General features: G+C 43.8%; 1 protein-coding gene across 5 annotated transcripts in view; it reads left to right on the top strand.

Moving 5' to 3' along the window:
* NBAS (NBAS subunit of NRZ tethering complex) overlaps positions 1 to 25854 on the top strand; it is a 329015-nt gene that overhangs the window by 215944 nt on the left and 87217 nt on the right. For all 5 annotated transcript variants that reach the window (XM_042933639.1, XM_042933641.1, XM_042933640.1 and 2 more), the window contains 4 exons: positions 10183 to 10412; positions 14473 to 14583; positions 22390 to 22640; positions 23734 to 24068. In XM_042933639.1, the coding sequence (XP_042789573.1) occupies positions 10183 to 10412; positions 14473 to 14583; positions 22390 to 22640; positions 23734 to 24068 (927 nt within the window). The remainder of the gene's footprint in view (positions 1 to 10182; positions 10413 to 14472; positions 14584 to 22389; positions 22641 to 23733; positions 24069 to 25854) is intronic.

The raw sequence follows: 25854 nt of genomic DNA on the forward strand, positions 1-25854 counted from the left end.
TCAGTTGTGTCCTCAGGACTTACTTGACCGCGATTTCTAAGTGGGTACCGTTGGCATGGGATCCAAGTGCTGGAGTGGGATCTCCCTCTCTTGTTCCCATGCACGTCCTCTGTATCAAGATCACACTGTGTGCCTAGCACTGTGCTGCACTTTCCATGAATACAGAGCATTGAAAGGTCAGTCATCTGGGTACCTCAAGCGTGCTGTGGGCTCTGAGCATTAAGACGAAAAGACGAATATGGCTGCCTGAGCGCCATGAACCGGCCGCTTACTATAAGTGCAGGAAGACAGTTACATGCAGGGGACTGGACGGGCTTTGCAGGAGAGCGCTGCAGACCGATGCACCACAGACTCGCTGGGCCCTTAAGGGCCAGAGAGCTTGCTGTAGAGCTACATTTTGGCCCAGTCTTCAGTTTCGTTTCTTAAAAAAATCTTAATTAAAGTAGTCGTCCTCAAAAAAGTAGTCCTCTTGGAGGAGAATTCTAGTACAACATATGTTCCTCTTTTCCCTGATAATAAATTATTTTTATAAAAAATTATTTGTGCCAAAAGTTGAAAGTCCTTAAATCATGTACTGTTTGTGAGAGGGGTGAGTTAGGAGAAAACCATTCAAGTCCACCCCAACTTTTATATCTGGCAGTCACTGTTTCCTTCTTCACATCCTGCAGTCACTCCATAAGGAGCCCCATTTAAAATCTCCCCAACTCAACCATGGGAAGAGACAAAGAACATGGAAAGCTCAGGGTTAGAAGCAAAGGTGCTTCCATCTTGGTTTCCTCTGTGTTCCCAGCAGTTCTTTTCACTGAGTAGAAGTGTGAACATTCTATTTCCAGATCTTGTATTTTGTATATCCTGCCATAGATCCAGTGTTTATCAAGTGCCCAGTGTGAACGACCTGGAGCCTGGCATCACAGTGAGAAGAACAGTGAGACTTGATTCTTGCCCTTTTCTTACCCTTAACCACAATTTCTGTTTCTTCCTTCCATCTCATGTCACCCCGCCACCCGTCAACTCTGGGCCTTGTTCCCGTCACCGGCTTCCTATCAAACTATCCTTCCTTTGAAGATGTCCCTCAGAGCTGTCTTGTCTTGCCCTAGCCCTGGGCCTCTGACTCTTGGTTGTTAGACTCTTCACCCACCCTGTGGCATGGCTCGGGACCCCTGCTCCTCCTCTGTCTCTGGGCCCGATAGCAAAAGGCAGCTGCTGTTCAGGGTCCTCTCTTCAGGAAACTGCAGTAGAGCCACGTGGGAACAGAAACAGTAAAGTCCACGTAGCCCCGCGTGTTTGCTTCAACACATGATTTCTAACTTCTCGGCTGCTGCAGACAGAAACAGGTGTCTCTTCCGGTAGCGTTAAGACAGCACATGGCTGGCTCAGGGGCCAGCTCATTCTCCAGGGACTTCGTGTCAGTTCTCTGGAAAGCATTTGGTTGGTTGGTAGTCTGAAAGGTGAGCTGAAGAGGTAGAAAGTACCCATGATTTTTTTTTTTTTTTTAACGTTTATTTATTTTTGAGACAGAAAGAGACAGAGCATGAACGGGGGAGGGTCAGAGAAAGAAGGAGACACAGAATCTGAAACAGGCTCCAGGCTCTGAGCCATCAGCACAGAGCCTGACGCGGGGCTTGAACTCGCAAACCACGAGATCATGACCTGAGCCGAAGTCGGACGCTTAACCGACTGAGCCACCCAGGTGCCCCATACCCATGATTTTTTTTAACATCAAGATGCAAAGATGTTCTGAAATTCTTCCAGATAGATGTGTTAAAAGGGAGTGGGAGAGGTCGAATACCTCTCCAGTTGTTTTTCTTCTCTCTGCCCCATGTCCTCAAATTAATTCAGTCTCCGGGCTCCGTGGTTGTAACCGTCTCATAAACACCACCCTGTCTTTGCTTTTGTTAGTTTTGTATTCTTTCCCAAACATCTGCCAGAGTGGTGTTTCTAAAATGGAGATCTGGTCACCCTGCCTTGTGCCTAAAATCCCTCAGTGATTTCCTGTTGTCCAGGCAAGGTCTGCATGTCCCCCATGGTCTGGCTTCTGCCTCTTCTTCCAACTCCATCTTTGCCCAGCCATACCAAGCCACTTAAATTTCTCAGATGCCCTGTGCGTTCTCTTTCCTTGTCTTCAAACCTGTGTTCTTTGCTATGATGTTTTCCCCCAGCGTTTCTTTGCTTAGCTACTTGCTTCAGGTGTTACCTCGCCCAGGCTGGGTTCCTGTCACCTGCCGTCACTCGGTAGTGCTCCCAGGCTGTGTGTGGTGCTCTTCTGTGGACATCTGTAGTGCCCTGTACTTACTCCAGTTACTGTGCTTACACTCTCGTTTTGCACTTATGTATCTTTCATCTCACTCGATAGTGAGCTGTTTGAGGCCAGTGTCTGAGTGGTATTTGTTTTTCCCAATGCTTAGAGCAGGACCTGGATAATAAAAAGGAGTAAATAAATCTTCACTGGGTAGATTATTGAAAATTAACGAATAATTCTTCAGCACATGTGAAATGATTGAAGTGTGTGTGTGTGTGTGTGTGTGTGTGCGCGCGTGTGAGAGTGTGCGTGCGCATGCGCTCAGGGATTTATCAGGTGATCATGCCAGGCCACGTTCTAGATCCTGGGGAAACACAAGCGCACAAGACACATAAGAACCCTTGCCCTTTTGGGACTTACATTCCATTGAGGAAAGGACACCATCAACAAAATAAGTAAATACAATATATACTCTGTGAAATGGGGTAAGAGCTATGAAAACAAAAAGCAAAGAGTAAGCAGCACGTGTGTGCACGTGTGTGTGGAGAGCACAATTTAAACAGGCTCAGGAGAGGCCTCAATTCAGAAAGTGACTTTTGACAGGACAAAAAGACGAGGGCAGAGCCAGGAAGATGGGAGGGGAAGAGCCTTCCAAACAAAGGGAATAGCATGACGAAGGTACTGAAGCATCCCTGCGCCCATCCTGCATGCTGTGGCAGTTTTTCACAAAGTATTTGAGATAGTATTGAAATTTTACTCCATAAAACTCAAAGCTTTGAAGAGTTGCCTGACCCCAGATGGAAAGGATAGAAATTCAGTCTGTGACCAGACCTCACTGTGACCAGCAGGGTGTCCTCTGTCCAGCTAAAAAGTGTCAAAAGGCGTATGTGCGTGGGGGGGGGGGGGGGTGGGCAGTAGCAGCAAGGGTCTGGCCTATGGAAATTTTCAGTGGACGCTAGAAAGATCAGACTAACCCTGAGAAGGCACTGGCTGTCTTAAAGTACCTCTCCCATTTATTCTGCCACTTGATCCTTTGAGCAAGCCCATTTTGCAGAAGGTAAGACTCGGAGAAATCCAGTTACTCGCTCCAGGTTGCCCTGGTGGAAAGGGACATCCTGTCACTTAAAGCTCCTGATTCTAGGCTTTACCTGCTTTTTGCTTGCACCAGAGCGGTTTCTGGCGTGCAGTCTAATGAGTCAGTCGCTGCAGGAAGCTCCGCTGTGGCTACAGGTGAAATCTAAACTCCTTTGTGTGACAGAGACGACCCTCCCTGAGCTGACTGGCTCTTCGTTACCCCGCCAGCACGATCCTGACGCTAGCTCTTTTGAAGTTTATGTTTTAGCTGTTCAGAATTTATATTTCTCTGCATTTAACATCCTTTTTCACACCTCTGTGCCTGTGCAGATGTAATTTCCCCGCTTGAAGTGCCTCCTTCTTCCCACTCTCAGCAGATAAGTCTGACTCAAAAGAGCCTCCTGTGTGGAGCCTTCTCTGCCTCTGAGCACACACGGGTCCCTTCCATGTCTCACTGCTCTAGCGTGGATGCCCCGTGAGCAGTTCTTCCGTGGTACTGTAGGTGACACACAGCTGTCCCCTCTCCTTGTGGTAGGGCAGGGATCCCATCTCTCTCCGAGTCCCCGGGACCTCACCCACCGTAGTGGCTCAGTGGATGTTTATCGGCACGGGAATAGCTTCAGGAGGCATTTCAGCTGCCGTGGGTCAGGGCGGCCTTCAGGCCCGAGTTCTGCGGCTTGAAGTTCCCGCTCTCTTCGGTTCGAAGGAATTGCGGATGGAAACAGTAGCTGTGTGTTTTAAGTACATAGAGTTTTCCACTGGCAACCGGGCAGCTCATTGTTGGAGTCTTTTCAGCATCTTCCTTTGCATAAAACAACACTGCTGAGTTTGGAATTAAATATAACAAACTCCCAATGAGTCATCGTAGAAATTGGAATCGAAGTGGTTTCGATTTGTTGCCTACACATAACAGCACTCAGTGAAGCTAGCTTTCCCTCACTCGCCACTTCAGCTCGTTTCAATTTTCAGTCCTCAGGAATTCTCCTTCTACCCCCCTCCCCCCGCCCAGAGTTCTGAGCTGCGGGATGATTACTAGGTTTGAATACAGGTACTGAGAGAATTTATGGGGTTATTTCTGACAAAAGGCCTGTGCACCCTGATGGAAGCACTATCCTAAGCCTGCCAGCACCGGCTCCTGGGGCTTTTCTAGATCGTCTTTGGAGCAGCCCACCTTACCTCAACTCTTCTTTTTAGGGACCTATAGTAACAATTGACAAATGGTCAGCTGGAGAGAGTTTTCTCTCCTTGTATTTGTCCTGATTGACTTGTTTTTATGTTTAAGAAATAATACATATGTGGCCAGAAAACTCAAATGATGAAAATGGTATACAGCAGAAAGTCAGTGGTTCCCTTTTGTTTCCTTCCAGACATGGTGTATGGATATACGTATTTATGGAAACGTTTTTTATACAAATGTGAATATACCCACTGTTAGGTACCTTGATTTTGTTTGCATTTATACCTTACCTTTATAATTATTGTAAATGCATCTGTGTAAGTGTGATCTTGCTAGCATTTTTTTTAAAGTTTCAGAAGATAAAATCAGTTAAAAATGGAAACATGCCCTTCAGTTTTATATGCTAGAGAAGCAAACCCAGCAGGGGATGAAATTCAAAACTTTATGGTAGACCATTTCTAAATGTGGTTTTTTTAAGCTACTAATTGAAAATACTAAGTAGAAAATTATCTCAAGCAAATAACAACCCTAGAGGGGAAACGCACCACCTGTTTAAAACTTTCCAACCAATATTACCAAGAAATGGAGACTATTAAACTGGAATGGATTTATTACCTCTACTAGTAAGCAGTAGATTGTCATCGAGCATTCTGTAGCCATGAATATTTATGCATATTTTGTTTTTACAGGGATTTGACCATATTCTTTAAAGAAATCATATTTTATTCACCCCCTGAAGAACTGTGTTGCCAAATTCGGGGAAAAATTTAGAATAATTTAATTCTCCACACTTTTCCGTTTAAAATTTTTGATGCCTTTTTATGTTATTATTTTTGCAGCCTGTGATGTTTTGCAATATCACTTTGAATACCAAATATGAGAGATTCTGAAGCTACCTGTAAAGTCCTTCAAAAGCTTCTTAGAAGCTAAAAGCTTTCATATGCTTGGATCACATCATTGGACTTAGTTGGGAGAAGAGGGAGGGCTCTGACTATACACACACACAAACAGCGATTTGCGATGTGAGTTCGGGTGTAGAACATTTGTGGGGACCTGTCAGCAGCATAAGGAGCGCGGTAGGTGAGAATCAAGAGGTTTGACTCACTTCCTTGCTGTCAGCCCCCGGCCGAGGATGTCTGCAGTGCAGATTGGCATATCTGCGATGGGAACCATGGTCTCCTGTGCACATTGCTGGGCCAGTGTGAGGGTCAAATGGCATTCATGCCAGAGTGCTTAGACACTTGAATGCGTGAAATAACGTGTCGGGGTGAGTGGGGGATGCTTTGGAATATTTTGAGAGAAATTGTGGTAAGCTCAGGGGAAGAATGGTTATTAAAATTTAAATCAAATTTTGGAAGTAATCACCACCAGTGAAGTTCCTTGAGGAAGAGAGAGAGGTAGTAATGCTAATGGTAAGAAGATAATTTGCATAGAGGGCTAGAACTTACAACATGCTAATCCATCTAGCCTCGTTTAATCTTTATGGGGGCTCCATAAAGAAGAAATTGCTTCCATTTTAATAATGGAAAAGCCGAGGCTCAGGGGAGAAGAACCAGTAACCCAGGTTATTTGACGCCTATTCCTGTGGTTTTTTACCCATTTTTTACCCATCTTTACCCGTTTTTACCCATGTATATACACGTGTATACATGTATAAAAGGGTTGTGAGGGAGAATGTACCTATGTGTAAAAAAAAAAAAAAAAAAAAAAAGCCAATCTGGATGTAATAACAAATGACAGCATTAAGTCCATCAGTGACAGTTGATTGTTTGTAAAAGGACTCCGGTGCCATTGACTTTGTTACATTCGGGGGGTCTCGTCAGGATCCTTACAATTTCAAGAGATCCCCTCCCCTGCATAGCAAATGTACAAGGATGGTTTGGGGGAGGCATTATGCTCGGGAGTCACATGCCACACCACCACTTAACCCAGCGGCCTTGGTCAAGTTTCTCACCTCCTAATGCCTCTGTAAAAACAGATGATACTAGCAGACTGGTCCCACCGAATGGTTAGTTTTAAGTGAGAGTCACTTCACGTATGTTTAGCTCTATGCCTGTCTCCATACCAAAGACTATTAGGTCTCCAATACCGAAAAATATTAGGTGTTTGTTCTTAAATATTTCTTAGAAAAGCGAACACATTTGATGTATAAAGAACATGAAATAAAAGTTCCAGAGTGGCTAGATAATTTCTACTTAGTAAAAGAAATTACAGTTGTTTAAACTATGAAGGAATGTACTGACTGCAATTCATTGGTCTAAAATTGTACTTTTAACCAAGAAATCTGCTCTGAATATTTAGTAGAAGCATACATGAGGAAAGGTGTGGAACTTCCCCAATTCCACACCTGGAGGGATTTACAAGGATTTGTTTTATTTTTATGATTGAATTCCTATACATTCGTGGGATTTTAGCCTGAGAAAGGGGATCCTCTGGTGATGTTCCTTTGTTTTACATCTGAAGAAGCTGAGCCTCAGAAGGGTCCAGAGAGGAGTAATTGCTCCCTGCCCGGAGTTCCTGGCACTCTGGGTTTGTGACTCGGCAGTGGTGCATATATGCAGATGCCTTCTGTGAATTGCTTATGTGCCCATCTTTGCCAGCCACTGCTTTTTAATTGCTTGCGAGTAAGCCCTGGGCCCAGTTTGCTTTCTTATAATGATAGAGAAAAAGTACTTTAACATACCTTATTTATCTGTGCCTCTTAGCAAACCATCAGGACGGTGTGCGCATCGAGTCCTATGGTGAGGAAGTGGGGATCTGAAATAACTTGCCCCAAATTGCATCCCTACTGACTGAAGGACCTGGAATAGAAGGACTATTGACTTTAAAACCACTGCTACCTGGGCGCCCGGGTGGCTCAGTCGGTTAATTATCCAACTCCTGATTTCAGTTCAGGTCACGATCTCGCGGTTTGTGGGTTCGAGCCCCACGTCGGGCTTCAGGCTGACAGCGAGGAGCCTGTTTGGGATCCCCTCTCTCTCTCTCTCTCTCTCTCTCTCTCTCTCTCTCTCCCCCTCTCTCTCCCCCTCTCCCCCTCTCTCCCCCTCTCCCCCTCTCTCCCCCTCTCCCCCTCTCTCCCCCTCTCTCCCTCCCTCTCCCTCCCTCCCTCCCTCTCCCTCCCTGCTGCTCCCTCTCTTGCACATGCCCACAATCTCTGTCTCTCTCAAAATAAATAAATAAACAAAAGCCACTACTGCCGTTCATCGTCTTTCCCTTTTACCCCGTACCTGATTTGTGCAAGAGAGGCTACTGTGCTCTGGAAAGACAAATTCACGAAATACTCGTGGTCTCTGCCATAATTTAATAAGCTATAATGTACTATTTATAAGAAAAAGCAGTGTAAAGTGTAAATTTGAATTACTGTTAAAGTGTAAGAGAATAGAAAGGAGGAGGCGTTATGCTATTGAGGTCAAGTGAAAAGTATGCAGGCCGCCCCCCCCATACAGGTGCCAAATCCTTGAGATGCCAGGAAACAAAGTGAAAAATGAACGTGGAGACAAGACCTGTGGGAGAAGGCTTGAGAGAATGGAGCCGGTTGACTCCACGAGCAGGCGTGGGAGCCACAGCCTGGTAGAGAGGGGCTCGGAGAGCCCGATGGCGGGATGCTCGTAGCCTCTCCTCCAAATGCAGCGGGCGAGTGCAGACCGAGGGCTTTGGTCCGAAACCGCCGGGTCAGAGCGTCTGTGGGGGAAAGCTGTCCTTTGGTGGTGAGCATGGGTTTGCTGGGAGGGTGTAGAATCGGGGCACAAGGTGACAGGCCACGACAGGAGCGTTGTGCCGCCCTGAAACCCGATCATTGGAGATGCGCTCTTGCTCTCTTCTGCTGCGAGGCCAGAAAGTGCTGACAGGGTGAGGCTGGGAAAACAGGCAAGGACGGTGCCCACCTGGGGGCGGGGACAGAGCAGGTGTGGATGGGCTCGCTGGCCCTGGAGCAGCGGCCCTGTACCGCGTGACTTCAGGGCCGGCTGAGCCCTTGCTGCGTGATTCAGGGTGCTGCCCCGAGGCTTCAGCCCTTGAGCGGAAAGGGGGTGGGGCTCGATGGCCGCTGTGGAGGCGGCACTAAGTGCTGAGGCGTGGGATCCCCTTTGTCTAAATCCACTGCCAGAAACACCATCCATATGCAGCCGATTCCCAAATCCCTTCTAATTGCAGTTAGATTTGCTTTATTCGTGCCCTCTTTCCGTCAGGTCTTAGCTCCCCAGGCCTTAGCGCATATTGAACCCTTCACTGCACTTTGTCTCCCTGGATTTTCCTGGCGTTTTCACTGCTGATACCGGAGTGGTTAGTCTAGGCATTAAATCTTCCAAGAAGACTTCCTCTGAATTCCCACAGAACCCTGTGCTTACCTGTATCGTACCATTTTACAATTATTTGCTTGATTGTCTCTCTCCAGAGACTGCATCCCTAGAGGAGAGGGTCATATCTTCTCACTGGCATATAATAGGTGCACAAGAAATATTTGTTGAATGAATGAAAGATGGTCTCATAGCTTACTTTGAAGAGTGAGTTTTCAAACCCAGGACTTTTGACTTGAGACTTAATCTGTGGTTTATGCAATAGGACCGAGTGTGTGCATAGAGGTAGGGGAAAAAACATTGACTTTTTCTCAAATCCACCTACCGGAACCCGAGAAGATTTCTCTAATTGGTTTTTATCGGTTCTCTCAGAATGTTTCCTAATAGGATCAAGAGAGAAATGTCAGGCTAGGTTTGGTAATACAGACTCGACGTTGACAAATCTCCTGTGTACCTCAGAATAATGGCGTACACGTTAGAAATGCTGACAGCTTACTATAATTAGGTGTGTTTCTAAGAACCAAAGATAGATTCTGAAGTTTTTCCCCCTAATTTGCTTATATTAAAATATATACCATGTCTTCCTAGGAATTGAGTGAATGAATTACTGTTGTTCAAGTATTAGGCTCCCTATTAAACAATTCCAAAATCATAGCTGAGCTGCTGTTGCTTCGTTGACACACCCTGACCAACTTTAATGTAAATAAATGTGGCCAGTTCATCACTTATTTTTCTTTCCTGTCGGCTGTCAGATTCCAGGTTTTGTTCTCTTTGAGTAATTTTTTTCTTGTTAGAGAAGCTGTAAAGAATTATAGAGCAATATCCCACTGAGCTCCAAATTGAGCAGAGGAAAAATTGGTTGGATGCTCTCTTATGCAGCTAGAAGTGTTTTGTGATTTCAGGAACAGGGATGGGTTTTTTTTCCCCCCAATTTATCCCTGGAGAAAACACTCTTCTACTTAGCTGTCTTGGCATTTAGAGTGGCATTACCGAGCTGCATCTTAGTTATTGAGAACACTTACATGGTCCAAAGAAAATGTATCCAGGGGCAATGAAGATGACAATTACTTCAGGGTGAATTATTATAAATGATCAGGTAATTGGGCCCCCAATCTAGTAGGGTGATGAGAGTTGAAAAAGCAAGTGTACATTATTTTTTCAACGGGTGGAGATTTTTAAGGGGGAAGAACAGAGCAGGCATCCAGAAAACTCCTAGACTCCTTTCTGTGTCTTGTCTCTGTGGTCTGCAAAGTTCACTGGCTCCCCCGCTGATTTCTCAGGGTGGCTGTGAGCCTTGATAAAATGGCAGCAGGGGAAGAGGCAAACAGGTTGCCCAGGAGACGTGGTTGTCTTGTTGTTACTTTATTTTGTTTTTGTGGTTGCTGTTTTTGTTACAGGCTGATCCCAAGGAGCTCATCAAGATGGTCACCAGGCATGTGACTCGATATGGACACGACGCCTGGCCAGAGGACCTGGTTTCACTGACCAAGCAGTTACACTACTACAACGAACGGCTCCTGGATTTCACGCAGGCCCAGATCCTTCAGGGCCTCCGGAAGGGTGTGGATGTACAGCGGTTTACGGCAGATGACCAGTATAAAAGGGAAACTATCCTTGGTTTGGCAGAGTAAGGGATACCTTTGTCTCCTAAAGGGGTGGATTTAAAGCCTAAAAGAACAGGTTGAATGATCAGGACACAGTCCTTTGAAGGTTTACATCTGTGGTTGTTATAAATAGGACTTTCCTTCTTCCTGTGGTGTGATGGACACGTGGCTGTTCCCAGTTGGATCAGCTGATGGCAGACAAAGTTTTAAACCTGCAAATTTAAATAATAAGTGTGGGAATTATTTAAAAGTTTCCCATGATTTGGCTAGCCCAATACCAACATTCTTACCATGTTAGCGGGGTGAGGGTATGACCGGCATAAAAAATGTGAAGCTTATTATAGACGTTTAAAAAGATTGCCTGTTATTCCTGGAAGTCTCACTGCAAACTAGGGGGCAGTTTAATTTCCCCCGTGTGTTGAGAATGAGATGTTGTTTGACTGAGTGCCGGGGGAAGGACCCAGAGTCTGGATTCAGGGCACCTGTATCTGTCATGGGTTTCCAGAGGAAGGAGAGCTGACCAGCTAGGCCCAGCAGCCTCTCTTGGTGGAAGCCAGTAGCACCTGCCCCTTTTCCCTTTGTCGCTCACCCCTTTCAGCAGCAAGCCCCATGTGAGATGGCAGTACGGGTTAAGGCCCAGTGAGAAGCATTTCTTCGGAGGCGTGGGATGCCCCTTGGTTTTAATACTGGTCTCCATTTTTTTTAGTTTAGATCAAATGAGAATTAGTTACATGTCAGAAGGTGGGAAAGTGGAAAAAAACAAAAAAATGAAAAAATACAAATTAAAAAAAAAAAAGTGGGAAAGTGTGTTCACCCATAATGGTTATTAAGTAGAGTTGTTTTGTTCTTAACATCACAATTTGTGGAGCACATCCCATGGGCAAGGAGCTGTGTTAGGTGCTCTATAAAGCTTATTTTGTAAATCTCTTTTACTCCTCGAACATAATAACCCTGTGGCGTAAAATGGTATTTCCATTTTATAGCCGAAGAACATGAGACTCAGGAGTGTGAGGTAACTGGCCCAAGTTTACACGGGTGGTAAGGATCATCACTGTGATATTAATCTTGGCCTTGATCTCTCAATTATCAAAGCCATCGCATCTTCACAACGCCCTGTGCCCCCCTGCCCCCCTCCCCCTGTCCACTCTCTACCCCCGATGCACGGTTGTATTCCCAGGCAAGCGAGGCCTGCAATGCAGTCTAGGCTTCCAGCCTTTGAAGCTAACGTTAAATTGTGCCTATATTTAGTGATTATTCTTCCTTCCTGCTACATTACTTTAAAATAACAAATGTAGCCCTGGTTATGGTTGTAGTATATGCTCTTTTTCATTATTATTATTTAAACCTCTAAGAAAGTGGCAAAGTACCCTTGGCACTCTGTAATAACTTTATATGAGCCCAAGCTTCTTTCCTACCATAAGCACCCCAAATTCTCTTTTAAGTTTATGTGTATTTATCTTGATAGAGATAGAGCAAGCGGGGGAGGGGCAAAGAGAGAGGGAGACCGAATACCACGAAGCCTCTGCATTGTGAGCGCAGAGCCCAATGAGGGACTTAGACTCACGGGCTGTGAGATCATGACCTGAGCCAAAATCAAGAGTCGGACACTTAACCGACTGAGCCACCCAGGCACCCCCACCCCAAATTCTCTTTAGAGTAAGGCGGGGAATAGACAGATCAAAGAAAAGATAGTAAGAACAGTCTGTAGTGGGATTTAGTTAAGAGAAATATGGAATAGTTTTTTCTCTCCTCCTCTGTTCTCCTGGAGGTTCACAATGTCATGGAGCTGTTTAATGTCTAATTTGAAAGTGACTGAAGGGGTCACTTAATCCAACCTCCTCGCTTTTGGAAGAGGGATCTGAGAACCAGAGAACTTTAAACAGTTGTTCAAGGTCACACAGCCCAGGGGTGACACTCGGCTTCCCATTGCCAAGTCCAGTGGGCTTCTCCTCCGGGCATTTGGTAATCCTGGGTGCCACCCATGCTCATGGTTTCTTAGAAGAAGGTTATTATGCAGAATGCAGGTTACGAGGTAAGGCATGTCTTAACATCATCTGTTACATTTTGCCAGGGTTTTTGTCCTTTACTTTCTTTTGTAAGGATCCAGGATGCTATTTGAAGTGTGTCCTAGAGGACAAATACATGCTTTTGACAAACATACCATAGAACCTTCTCCATAATTTGTTACCTAGAAAAATATCCAACATTCTCTGAATGGCTTGTTTAAAATGTCAGAGTGGGTGTGGCGTCTTTGAGTTCGCAGTTCCAATTTGGAGGCGGGCATTCAGTGTGTTACATACAAAAATCCTTGACGCATCTGCTTCCTCCTGTTCGGCAGCCCCCCGCCCCCTCACTGTACACAGCGTGACCAGTCTTCGTTTTCTTGCCAATCGTGCATCCATTTTGATGGCATTGGCCTTCTATAAGTGCCTTTTATCCATCCTTTATTGTCCATGTATCTTAGATAATAGGTTTCGGTGCTTAGTTGGGGTAACCTGGAGGAGGGCACACAGAGCTTGGCTTCTTCCCACCTTTCTCAGGTGATGAAGGTACCGGTACCTAGTGAGCACGGTCCTGGGGTCAGGCACTGTGTCAGACTCCCCTCAGAGAAAGGATGAATTGCTAATGGTCTCTATTCTCAACGATTTCTCATTCCGTAGAGTATACTCAGTAAATACTTGAAGAAATTTTTGATTGGCAATGACCTAGTACTTCACGCAGTGACAGACTTATTCCAGCCCTGGGCCTATGTTTTACAGTCCACATACACAGAGTTGTTTTTACATTTTTAAAGGTTTGTGGAAAAACAAGAATTTAAAAAAATAATAAAAAGAAGAATTTTCTACAGAGACCGTATGGCCGCGAAACCTAAAAGATTTACCGTCTTGCTGTTCACAGAAAATGTTTACCAACTGTGGGCTAATCGAACATAGAAGGAAACGTCCTGGTTTTCTCAGTTAGCATGTATATAGTCTTAGCGATATCCCTTAATAAGAACAGATATTTCATTTCTGTTCCTGTGGTTTTGTCCACCAATCTTCCAAACGAGAATTTCATCCTTAGAATTTCTGTTTCTGGGAAATAGAGGTGCTGTCGTAGTCTTTGCAGAATGGCCTTCGTGGTGGGTGCTGGGCCCCAGAATTCTTCATAAACCTAAAAGGTCTCAAGTCTGGTGACCCCATGCCCTGGTTTAAACCTTCCTCTGGCTCTCCACTGCCGGTAGGATAAGGTGCAGGTCCCTTGGCAGGAACCCCTCCTGCCCCACCCCCCATGCCTTCTCTCTCAGAAGCCCTCTGGCTCTTCTCTCTCGTAACTACCTTCCCTCAGTTCTGCTTTTTTATCCTCCAGGCTTCAGCTCAAATCGGTCACTCCCTCATCTCTGCTGTCAGTATTTGAAGTCCTCTGGTAGCACCGCCCCCCCCCCCCCCACCCTGTTGTATTTGGTTCCTGGTTGACATCTCACATCCTCCACTAGGCTGTGAGTTCCATAAGAAATGTCTTGTTTGTCTTTGTGTCCCACGTAGCTAGCACAATACCTGATACAGTCTGGAAAACATAAACATTTGTTGAGTGACTGTGCTTTCTCAGATACATGCCTGTAGGGCAGGGATACATTTCCTTTGCACTGTTGTTGGCCTGTAGGCTCTGGTGTCTGTACCAGAATTTTTTGACCTCCGTGCATTTTGGACTGGATAATGCCTTGTGGGAGAGCCGTCTGTGCCTTGCGGGAAGTTCGACAGCATCCCTGTCCTTTCCCCGCTTAGATGCCAGTAACGCTGTCCTCCTCCTCTCTTGCCAGGATAATCAGACACTGTCAGATGTCCCCTGGGGGACAGAATCCCCCTCGGTGGAGAACCACCATTCTGGACAGTTCCTTGGTCAGTTGCAGTGCACCGCGGTGAGAAAGGGGCATTAACATGCCTGGGAAGTACATTTCCTGAATTGCTGTGAAATGTCTTTTAAGGCCGGTGCCGGCTGCACCCCTTGCAGCTGGAGAGAGTCCTAATGAACAGTTTTGTTGCTGATTAAGGGTAATGTGTTTCTCTTCTTTCCCTTCCCTGTGGCTGATGGACGTTCTTGAAGAACACTTGAGGAGAACGTCTACAGCATTGCCCTTTCTCTGGCACAGCGTTACAGTGTCTCCCGCTGGGAAGTTCTCATGACGCATTTGGAGTTCCTGTTCACGGACAGCGGGTAAGTGCACGATTCAGATGTACGTTTATTTCCGTGTCTGTCTTTTCTCAGTTCTACTTTAGAAGGATCTTGACCTTGTGAAGTGCAGTTTCACCTTTCCTTTTGACCTGGAGTAGACCAACATCTGTACGTTCTCTCTTTATATGTCTCCTGATACACCCATATTCCAACAACAGTTTATTAGTTTTTGTTTTTCAGTAATAATAGCCCTGAGTTACTGTAATGTTGGTGTGTTTATTCAGAGGTTTCTTTTGTTTGTTTGTTTGCTTTTATTGAGAATCTACCGTGTACCAGGAACAGTGTTGATACTCAGGTTACAGTAGTCAGCAAACACTGGCATCCCAGCTGTCTTGGAACCTGTAGTCTAGTGTGGGCGACAGATTATAATTGGATGATGCTAAACAAATGACCACACGGGTGATAGTCTTATCTGTGATAAATATTGCACTGCACCGTTTTTAAAGTCCAGTAATAGGTTCAAATAAATGTTTGTTATGCACATTGGCATTTAAAAAATATCTTGGCATTTTATTAAATATCTTTTTCCTTTCATTGAATGTTACATAAAAGGGTATCATATCTATATAAGCAGGATTGGTCCATTGGTCTGAATTTATTATAAATTATCAGGCAATCTAGTAACGTGCAAGACTGTTCACAGCATATCATTATATCTGATAGCAGTGTGATTATGGAGACGCACAGCAATTACAAAAGCAGGAAATCATTACCGCCTGGCATCATTACTCGTGAGTGACAAAACACCTAATATTGATTTAGCAAGTGGTGTTTGGTGCCCCTCATTCCTTATTTAAAAGATGCGGTTCGCCTTACTGTTTAATCACACTTGGTAAGACAGGCATTTGAAACCAGCCTTGTTAATAGAATAGAGATTGCCCAACATTTACTTGTTGAGTCAATGCCTATGAGAAGTTAATAGGTCAGAAAAATAATGTTCCTTTCCTGAAGATTTTTGCTTTTCTGTCCCTTTAAAAAGTCATTTTCCCTGAAAAGTTGATTTTCCTGTAATTTTACATTCTCTTTCCTGTTGGTTGAGTTTGGAGATATTCCCTGCCCAGCTCACATACAGAGGGGCGCACACCGTCTTGGGTGAGGCAGCATTATGCAGTGGAGCATAAGCCTTCAAATCACCGTAGCTGGATCAAATACTAACTGTCAGTCTCTAGCTGTATGTCCCGATGCAAGGTAATTCAGTTCTCGGGAATTTATTTTCCTCAACTCTAAGGGATAACAAAAATTAAATGACTTCACGGTAAAATATCAAACCTGCACCCCTTTTCACATGACCAGTACATCATTACTGGCAGTTATTCCTGGAATTTCACTCCTGTGAGAAGGAGATAATCATCGTAAACACCCATACTTGAATTCTTGGTCTCCTTCTTCCCCTTATTTCCCCCGCGCCCCATTGTTTTCTTCTTAGTCATTGTAAATATCAGTGATGACTTTGAGTGGCCACGTGTGCCTGGCGTCCCTTCCAGCTGGCACACCCCGGCTGTTCTGCAGGGCATGTTCAGCTCCCCATGCTCAGGGCTGATGTATATCTATCACTCATTACGGCCTCGGTGGCCAACTTCACTTCTGGGCTGTTCTGGATGTTTTAGAAGAGGGACGTTTTAGAAGAGACCAGCAGAAATACTTATACCATCAACTACCAGTGTATGCGTGGCTTAGCATGAGGGCACGGGTTTTGGAGTCTGGCCACATTTGGTCCACATCTGCTGCCCATAACCCCAACTTTGTAGCTGTGAGCAAGCCTCTTAATCCTCTTGAGTCATTGTTTCCTCAGTGATCCGACCATTATCCTTGCCTTGTAAGGTTGTAAAGGTAAGAGAGGATCTGTGGAAAGTATATAGCCTGGCGGCTCTGTCATACTGTTGCGTTATTCCTGTTATTATTCTTGTCAATTCTGCTGACTCTGTGAGCATCTTTAAGTTTTGGACACAAGATCATTTTTAAAATACCAGAGGATGCTTCTAGACGATTGAATAGTACCACATTTGTTCACTCACTACATGTTATTATTTTTATAGTGTCTTCCTATTCTAAGCTTAGGTTTAAGTGCTGAATGAGACAGACACATTATTACCTTCACAAAGCTTATATTGTAATAGGGGAGATGTGCCCACTCTCAACACACACACACACACACACACACACACACACTCACACACACATATGCACACACGCATGCACGCACTTGAAAATAGCCAAAAAGTAAATTGCTAGTCCTAGTAAGTACCATAAAGGAAGCGCACAAGTTGTAGATAGCAGTCTAGGCAGAGGGAACGGGTTCTGGAGCAGGAAAGATCTTGGTATTTTGCATAACTAAAGGAAAACCATTGTGGCTGGAGCACATGGCACCTTAGCACAGGAGAAGTAAGTAGGGGCCAGAACTCCCTTCGACTGTCATCCTTGGTGACACTTTCCATTGTTTCCCTTCTTAATTAAACAGCAGATCTGAAGGCCTGCATCCTGCATTTTCATTTCACTCTGATAGCCACCTTTGAATCACCAGGTGATTACCCAAGTGTCAGAGATCATGATACCGCCTTCTCAGTCTCCTTTAGACGCGTGGCAAGGGGCCCCCTGGCGCATGGAACCTGCCTGCACTCTTCTATTTTTCACAATCAGTTTCATATTCTTTGGTAGGATTCTTTTGTTCTCAGGTACAGGGATGAACCAGGGCAAGTTCTAGCTGTGGGAGGATGAATAAACTGTAAGGCATCTGTCTCTTTCTGAATTGAAACAGAAGATACACAGGACATGTGTCCCAGGATTGCTGCTGCTCAGAGGCAGAATTGTGTCCACACGGCCACACTGTAAAGGATTCTAAATCGTGGCCTTTTCTCTGTCTCCTCCCTTAAGGAAGCCTGGCTTGGTTGAGGAGTTAGTGTGAGAATAGTTAGCGTATAGAGAGAGGATTTAAGGTAGCTCGGCTTACTAAAAGTAGCTCGTAACATTGAAAATTAGGATAAAATAAAAACTCAGGACCAGGAAAAAAAAATCCATATTAGAGTAGGAAGTTTGAATATAGATATTCAGGTCATAGGCCTTCTGTAGTCGTTAAATTTGGTTTTGATCTTTCTTTTGGCCTAAGGGCAGGGGGTTGTGGATCATGACCCACACTCTGATTTGCATTGTGCCTAAGAAGAAACCTGCCATTCCTAAGAATGGAAGAACTGATTACCACCATTACCAAAATGGAAGCCGTTCCTTGCGTACATCTGCAACCTTCCTTTCCATGTTGTGACCATTAAGGCCACTTCTCTCCCAAATTGTCAAAAGCTCCTGACACTGGCATAAAATGTAAGCAAGACAATGCACTTTGGCTTGTTTCCATCTGGTGGAAAGTGCTCAGACTCTGAATCCTGGGTTCAAACTCTGGCTCTGTGACTTCCTACTAAAGTGTTCTTGCCAGGTAGACACGTTGCTTCAGCCCTGTATGTATTAGGTTTCCTTGCCTGCAAAATGAGTTTTCTCATTCCATTTGACTGGACTGCTGTGAGATTTCAGAGATTTATACAAAATACCTGACATGTGGTAGGTGCTCAAAAAACAGCTGTTGTTAATTCTGGAAACAGATCATATACACCAAACCCATCCTATGACCAGTATTAGCCCAACATTGTACGTCTTATCTTTGAATATTTATTTTTCAAGTCAATATTAATTATAAGGTATCTGCTTTGTGAGAAATAAATGATCTGACATGGCACTTAACATCTAAATGCTCAGTAAATGGTACCTATTCATCTATTTCTGTGCTGTGATGTCTTTGAAAATATTTTTTTGTTAGGTAATAATATGAGACTATGTAAACCAGTGAAAATCTAAGGTGTCAGGATTGTCGTTGTAGAGGAGACAAAGCCTATTCTCATGGCCTGCCCCATCATGCTCTGTTCATATACAACATTCCGCAGAGGATCTGAGTAGTTGTATGACAAGAAATAGACAGAGATGCTCATTATTGGTCATCTCATCAACCGTGTAGGTGAACTTGTAAAATTAAATTCCATTTTTCATTTTACAAAGACTTGGCCAAAATGTTGGCAAAACTGAAAAATGCCACGACTATTGTGACCTTATTTTCTCTTTGTAGTCCCATGTGCAACTGTCAGGCAGCATTGCACATCAAGTCGGCCACGTCAAGTTCATTCTGAGCATTTGTGTGGTAAATACCTTGGATTGTTTCCCTCAGGTCAGAGTAGTTATAACTTAGAGGGTAGAATTGTCTCTTTGCACAGGCATCAGTGGAGGAACCCTGTTCGCTCATGATCAGGGTCATGAATTTGGACCCATATGTCTTTAAACTTTTAGGATTAGTCTTTGGCGGAAATGCCTGGAAGTTAGTACATCTGGACTGTGTGAAGCCATATCCCCATCCCTTTGTCTCTGCCTTTCCCAGCTGCCGTCTGCCTTCTCCTGTCCCACCGTCCTTTTTCCTTCCTTTCCTCTTCTCGGTATTGTTCAGACAGGTAATAGAACTTTATTATCAATCAGTCTCAGACTGAGTAAAGAAAAACATATTTAAATAAATTTGTTTTCCTATTTGAATATAAGTTCTTTCAATACATGCTGTTCTTGAATCACATTTTTGGGTGATTGACAACTTGAAGCCATTACAGAACACTAATCAAAGGATTAGTGCTATTAATTTATTCCTTGTGCACCGGGTACAACTCATGCTAGTTTCTTCCTTTAGTTAATCTCTGAAAGTTAAATATGCATTATATATATAAGCTGCTTTATGGCTAAAACTTGGCTCAAGATAAAGCACTTAAACTGTTTTCAAGGGTAATCATTAATTTGATTAGTGAAAAGTCCATAGTGGTTTCATGGTATTTCTTCGTATTCTCTTGAATGTGGGTTCTTTGGAATTGTTTTCCAAGCAGAGTTTTCATTTCTTGTTCCAAAGGGAAGATAACAGCTTCTTTCAATGGAAACTATTAAAATGGGTTATTGATTACTGGCGTCTATAAAAGATCTTAGCACATTGTAATTTACTGAAGAGGCAGGTTTTGGCATTTAATCATGTATCACTAAAGGTATTCCAGATCTCTCTTGACAAGATAAGTAGGTAAAATTGCACATTGGACAAACCGAATTGTAGGCACAGAAGAATAAGTGGGTGGGCAAAGGGGAAAGTCGTGTTGGTTAGGAGAGACTATATTCAGAATGAAGCCAATCACCAGTGAACTAAAACTGTTAGGGCTTAATCACTGACCACTTTGTAGATGAGTCTATCTCAAGTATTCTGTTTATCAGGGTGTTAAGAATGAAGTATGACAGGAGAACTCTTTGAGAGTATTGCTGCTGGGAGAGAGAACTAATGTTCATTACAGAAAAACTCCTGTTTTTGACATGGTTGGTACTGCAGACACTTGACCTTCATTAGTCAAAGGCTACTTTGTGATGAGCTGAGCAGAACACAAGCCAAGTCCAAACAGATGTGGACCCTTTGTCTTAAGCAGGTCGCTTAACCTCTCTGATGGCAGTCTCTCGTCTGTAGGTTGGTAATTACTTAGATTTCACTTGCCTTGCTTAGGAATCAGCCTAAGAAGTGCATGTGTGTTCCCCTACCCCCTCCATTGGCATGCTGTTCTGCCTGCAAGTTTTCATCCATATGACCTGTCTTCATGGGGTTACACGGTTTGCTGTTTACTGCAGACTTCGTTTTACAAATTATGCAGAAACATCAGAAATTCTGTGAATCGCGTTCATACACGACTGAGCGTACAGTATATTTCAGAGGTGACATTGCATACTTTGAATAGTGATAGTATCAAGGTTGCTTTCTGACCAGCCATTCATTTATACTCATTTGTTGTACAGACCTTGTGCTTTCTTGTCTCGATACCTCTGTTAAACTCTTTTTGCTTCATTCCTTTTTTCAGTGCCAAGCTCAAGTGCTTCCTTCAGTAAGCCTTCTGTTAACATTGACATTTACCTCCTCTCAAGATACAGCTTTAGTGATCCTACTGTTAATTAGAATATGGTTGTGTGTGGCCTTTGTCCTTACCGTTATTTTGCATTGTGCTTTAACTCTTAAGTATTTAGAACTCAACTAGTTTTTCAAACTGCTGGGTAGAGCTCTGTGTTGTCAATCTTTTTTTTTTTTTCTTTTAAGTTTATTTATTTATTTTGAGAGACAGGGAGAGAGAGAGAATCCCAGCCAAGCTCCACGCTGGAAGTGTGGCTCAAACCCAGGAGCCATGAGATCATAACCTGAGCTGAAAGCAACAGTTGGACGCTTAACCGACTCAGCCACCCAGGCGCCCCTGTTGTAAATCTTTATACTCTCGCCCCGCGACGAGCAGGGTGCCTGGTCCCTGGAGGACACCTACGTTTTGTTCATCCACCCATCTGTTTGGCATTCATAAGACACATGTTGAATGTTTCCTTTTTACCACACACTGGTGTTTGGAACTAAGAAACTAAAGACGAAGATAGGGTATCATCTTTTCCATCAAGTGGTACGTAGCCTAGTGAGGGAGACAGACAAGGTAATGAAAAGTCACAGCACGTTATGAGTGCCAGAAGAGAAGGATGCTCAGAGGAGGCAGTCGGGGACATTTTTATAGACTGGGGACATTTTTATAGATGTTTGAACTATGTCTTAATAGAAAAACAGAGTTTCTCGAGAAGTGACAGTTAAAAGAGTATTTAAAAAAATTACTTGATATTTTCACTTTATGGATTGCTGCTGGTATCCCAAGTATCCTCACACCCTTATAAAAATTTTAAAACATAATTTGTATTAACTTTATGTCCTTAAACCAAAAAACATGTCTTGGCACTTCCTAAAAGTGGGGATTCCATTAAATAGGGCATCATATTTCAGAGATGCTGCTTTTCAGTTGTATGTGATCTAACTTTGATTCCGCCAGAAGTCTCCCTGGCACCCCTCGCAGCCTTTGTATGCTACTGCTGAATGCCCCGGAGACTGGACATTTCTATGAGTGCTGACTTACTCTGCACGGGGCATCAGGGTTACACCGGGCTGGAGGCATTATGTTCTGTCCGGGGAGAAGCCAAGACCAAAATTAAGTCTTCCCCTTTACCCCCGGAAATAAAAACTGATTGACCAAACTAAGACTCCTTAAAAATTGTTTGCAGTACTTTAACCTTAAATGACCTTTTTTTATTACATTATAAAGACCTCTAAATCACGGTGAAAATACCAAGAAGTGTGTTCATTCTAATGGCATTCATTACCACAGATAAGTCAAGTGAACATATCTGTTCTTTCCCATTTTAATTCTCTTTGAACACAGTATCAAATGTGGGTGTATTGAATAGCAGTTCGGGGCTCTTGGGTGTCAAACTTATATGCCTCAAAGTTGGACTTGTTTCTTCTCCCCCACCATTTCCTAAATTCCTGAAACAATAAGGTTGTTTACATTTCTATAATGAAGCTCAGATTTTAAGTGTTTCTTGTGACATGAATAAATAATGCATAACGGAAGCTGACAAGTCTGGGTTCATCTCCTGGATGTTAAGTGTTGGGTGACTCTCCCATCTGAAGGAATGTGAACCCTACTTCACAGGGTTGCTGTGACCCATATGAGAGGATGCGAAAATTGTATAATACTAAGCATTTAACACTCCTATTTGCCCTTATATAAACAGCCCACATTCTGGTGGTTTGCTGAAATTGATTGACAAGAAGAAGGGACTTGTAAGAAGTGGCCTGTCTTTTTCAGTCAGGGGAAAAAAAAACAACAACAAATTGTTTACTAAAGGGACCAAACCTTAACACAATTTCTTTGTCCTTAATTTCAGTTTGTCCACAGTAGAAATTGAAAATCGAGCCCAAGCCCTTCATCTCTTTGAGACTTTGAAGACTGATCCTGAAGCCTTTCACAAGCACATGGTCAAGTATATTTACCCCGCTATAGGTGGCTTTGATCACGAAAGGTTGCTATATTATTTCTCTCTTCTGGAAAGCTGTGGCTGTGCAGATTTGGGGCAATATGCCATTAAGCCAGAAACGCACATTCGGCTGCTGAAGAAATTTAAGGTCGTTGCTGCAGGTAAGACGATCCTTTCCCTGCTTGAACTCATTCTTTAAACTAAAGCCAGGAATTAATTTTTTTGTGCACAGTCATGTTTGTGCATTTTGTGACTGGCAGAGACCAGAAATCACAGGATCTGATGCTAATTGACTTTAGTTATTATCTTTGCAACTCCTTTACTTACTGTTTAAGGAATTAAATACCAAAGAAACTATAAGAGACCTATTGAAAGTCACACATTGACTTTGTCTTACTGTAGGCCTGGTGCTGAGATCTGGAGTTTTTGACTAATCCTCCAGAGGTCTGTTCCCTACTCCCAGTGGTTCTATTTTATCTATAGAAAGGACAGGGCTGGGACACTTCACATTTGGCAATTTGACCGAATTTCACCTCACTGGAGACTCTGTGTTTTAAGGATGTGTGAAACCCTTAAAATAAGAGCATTTGCACCTTTGATAAATGGTGGCAGTCTTTAGAATGGTACCCCTGTCTCTCTAAGCTCCTAACTAAGACGTTAAACACATTAATACCTCTCCAGTCTGTATAATACTTTATAATTTACTTTGAAATCTATATTCATTCAATACTTAAAACAGTTGTGAGAATTTATTTCAGTCTGTCAGTGGTTTACCGAGTAGCCAAATTAGAAGCTGGACCAGATGGAAGAAAAGGAGCAAAATTGCATCCCTGCCTGCAGGTAGTTGGTGGGATGGCAGATGAACTATGGGGAAATAGAATGCAGTGCGATGAGCATGCTGGTCAAAGGAAATATAGGTACCGTGGAAGGACGTAGAAGGATGGAGGAAGCCAGGGGATAAGCCCTCTCCAGTGTGCACGCCTGAGGCACCTGAGGAAACCTGAGGCACGCGGAAGCGGGCGGCCTGTGGAGGACCGCACAGCTGACCGCCTCGCAGGCTGGGACAGGAGCTCACATCTTTTGATCTCTGTAATCGACAGAATATCTGCTATAAATTGGTAGATAAAATTTTCCCTTCAGCAGTCCAGAGGGCTGTGTGTGTGTGTGTGTGTGTGTGTGTGTGTGTGTGTGTGAAAGCTCCTGTATGTTTATGTTGGAAAGAACCCACTCCCTTTCTTTCTTTTCGTTCTTTAGGTCTTAATTACAAAAAGCTGACCGATGACAGCACGAATCCTCTTGAAGCCCTGGAGCCAGTTCTTTCAAGTCAGAATATCTTATCTATTTCCAAACTTGTTCCCAAAATCCCCGCAAAGGATGGACACATGCTTTCCCCGAGCTCTCTGTACGCCATCTGGCTGCAGAAGCTGTTCTGGACTGGAGACCCGCACCTCATTAAACAAGTCCCGGAGTCCTCACCCGAGTGGCTCCGCGCCTATGACGTCTGCGTGAAGTACTTTGATCGCCTCCACCCGGGCGACCTCCTCACGGTGGTGGATGCCATTACATTTTCTCCGAAAGCTGTGACCAAGGTAACTGAAAAGATCGTTGAAAGGGCATTGAATGCTGTAGAAGAAACCAAAACGGCTCTTAAATCCAGTAGATTGTTTTTGTTCCCGTTCTTGGGATGGAGAATACTTAACATGTTTGACGTTTTCGTTTTTGGCTAAGCGCGAGATGTTCTAATTGGGAAATCATTTGCCTCTGTCACAGATGTGCAAGTAGTCTAAATCTGACTTGACTCTTTCTAATTCACGTGTGCGTCTTGTACACGTTACGGTTCTCCTGCGTCACAGTGAATACGCCACCTTGTTCTTTCCAGTTGCGAAGCGGGAAGCACGTCCAGTGCCCCACCCACATTACCTGCTTTCAGTGGCAGGCCGACAGCTCAGCTGTGGTGAAATCGAGCCCCTAAAAATTTTTGCATGAATTCCATGTAGTGTATGACTTGGTGATAGAATTATCCACGGAAGTCTCTGTAGACATTTTCTAATGTCTGCTCCACGCTTAGGTCTGAGCACCTTTAACTGGACTCCCAATTCCTGCTCTGGATCCTTCAACAATACCTAGTTTCATACAGAGTAAATAAATAATGTGAGTCCTTCTCCTTCTCTTCCTGCCGTCTTGGGACCTTACTGTAAAACAAAATTCTCGCTGTTTGGTGGCGGGGCATGTCTCTCCCGAAAAAACCTCCCACCTGTGGTCTCAACTGCTGAGCTCTGTTGCCTTTGGAACTTTTTCCTCCTCTGCTTGCCAGTCTTGGCTGCTGCTCTCCCCGTCTCCAAGCTGGCAAGTCTGCCCAGTACCCTATCACAAGTACTTTTAAACTTTTTTTTTTTTTTAAAGTTTATTTATTTTGAGAGTGAGAGTGAGCAGGGTAGGGACAGATAGAGAGGGAGAGAGAGAATCCCAAGCCTGATGCAGGGCTCGATCCCACGAACCATGAGATCAAGACCTGAGCAGAAATCAAGAGTCGGACACTTAAGACTGAACCATCCAGGTGCCCCACTATCGCGAGTACTTTTTTTTTTCTTTTGGAAAAAAGAGAGTTTTGGAGATACAGTTCTTTTGAATCTCTTTTGGAGATGCATTCCTTGTTTGTTTGTTTTTTTTATATTACAAGTATTTTTCACATGGCTCATATTAGCCTGAAAATTTAGTGTAAAGGCTAAGAATTCAAGTCATTCATTTGGAGGTTGATACAGGTAGAGGTTCAAACATCTGTGGGGAATTCTAGTTCTAACTAACTTATTCGATTAACAGTTGTGGTTGGAACCAAGGACCTCATCACTGACTATTAGAACTCAAGCACTTTAGTTAATAACTTGGTTTTAAATTTTGCAAGCACTGCAGGGACGCCTGGATGGCTCAGTTGGTTAAGCGTCCGACTTCAGCTCAGGTCATAATCTCACGGTTTGCGAGTTCGAGCCCCATATTGGGCTCTGTGCTGACAGCTCAGAGCCTGGAGCCTGCTTTGGATTCTGCGTCTCCCTCTCTCTGCCCCTCCCCTGCTCACATTTTCTCTCTTTCTCTCTCAAAAATAAACAAACATTAAAATCAAGAAATTTTACAAGCACTGCTATGCAAAGGAAATGATCGTTTTTGTTGTTTCCAAGGAAGCAACTAAAAATGATTTTAAAGGAAGATAGCATCATATATTTGAAAAGAGTATGTGTTTCAAGTCCTTTGAACCTGGTTTTGAACTTTGAACCTGCAACTTAATAGCTCTGTGGTTTAGACTGAGGAATCTGGTAGACCTCTCCCTCTTTGTGGCTGAGTAATCTGTGGTACAGATATATTATTACCCCCATTTTGACA

This window comes from Panthera leo, chromosome A3 (assembly GCF_018350215.1).
Source record: "Panthera leo isolate Ple1 chromosome A3, P.leo_Ple1_pat1.1, whole genome shotgun sequence".
Lineage (NCBI taxonomy): Eukaryota > Metazoa > Chordata > Mammalia > Carnivora > Felidae > Panthera > Panthera leo.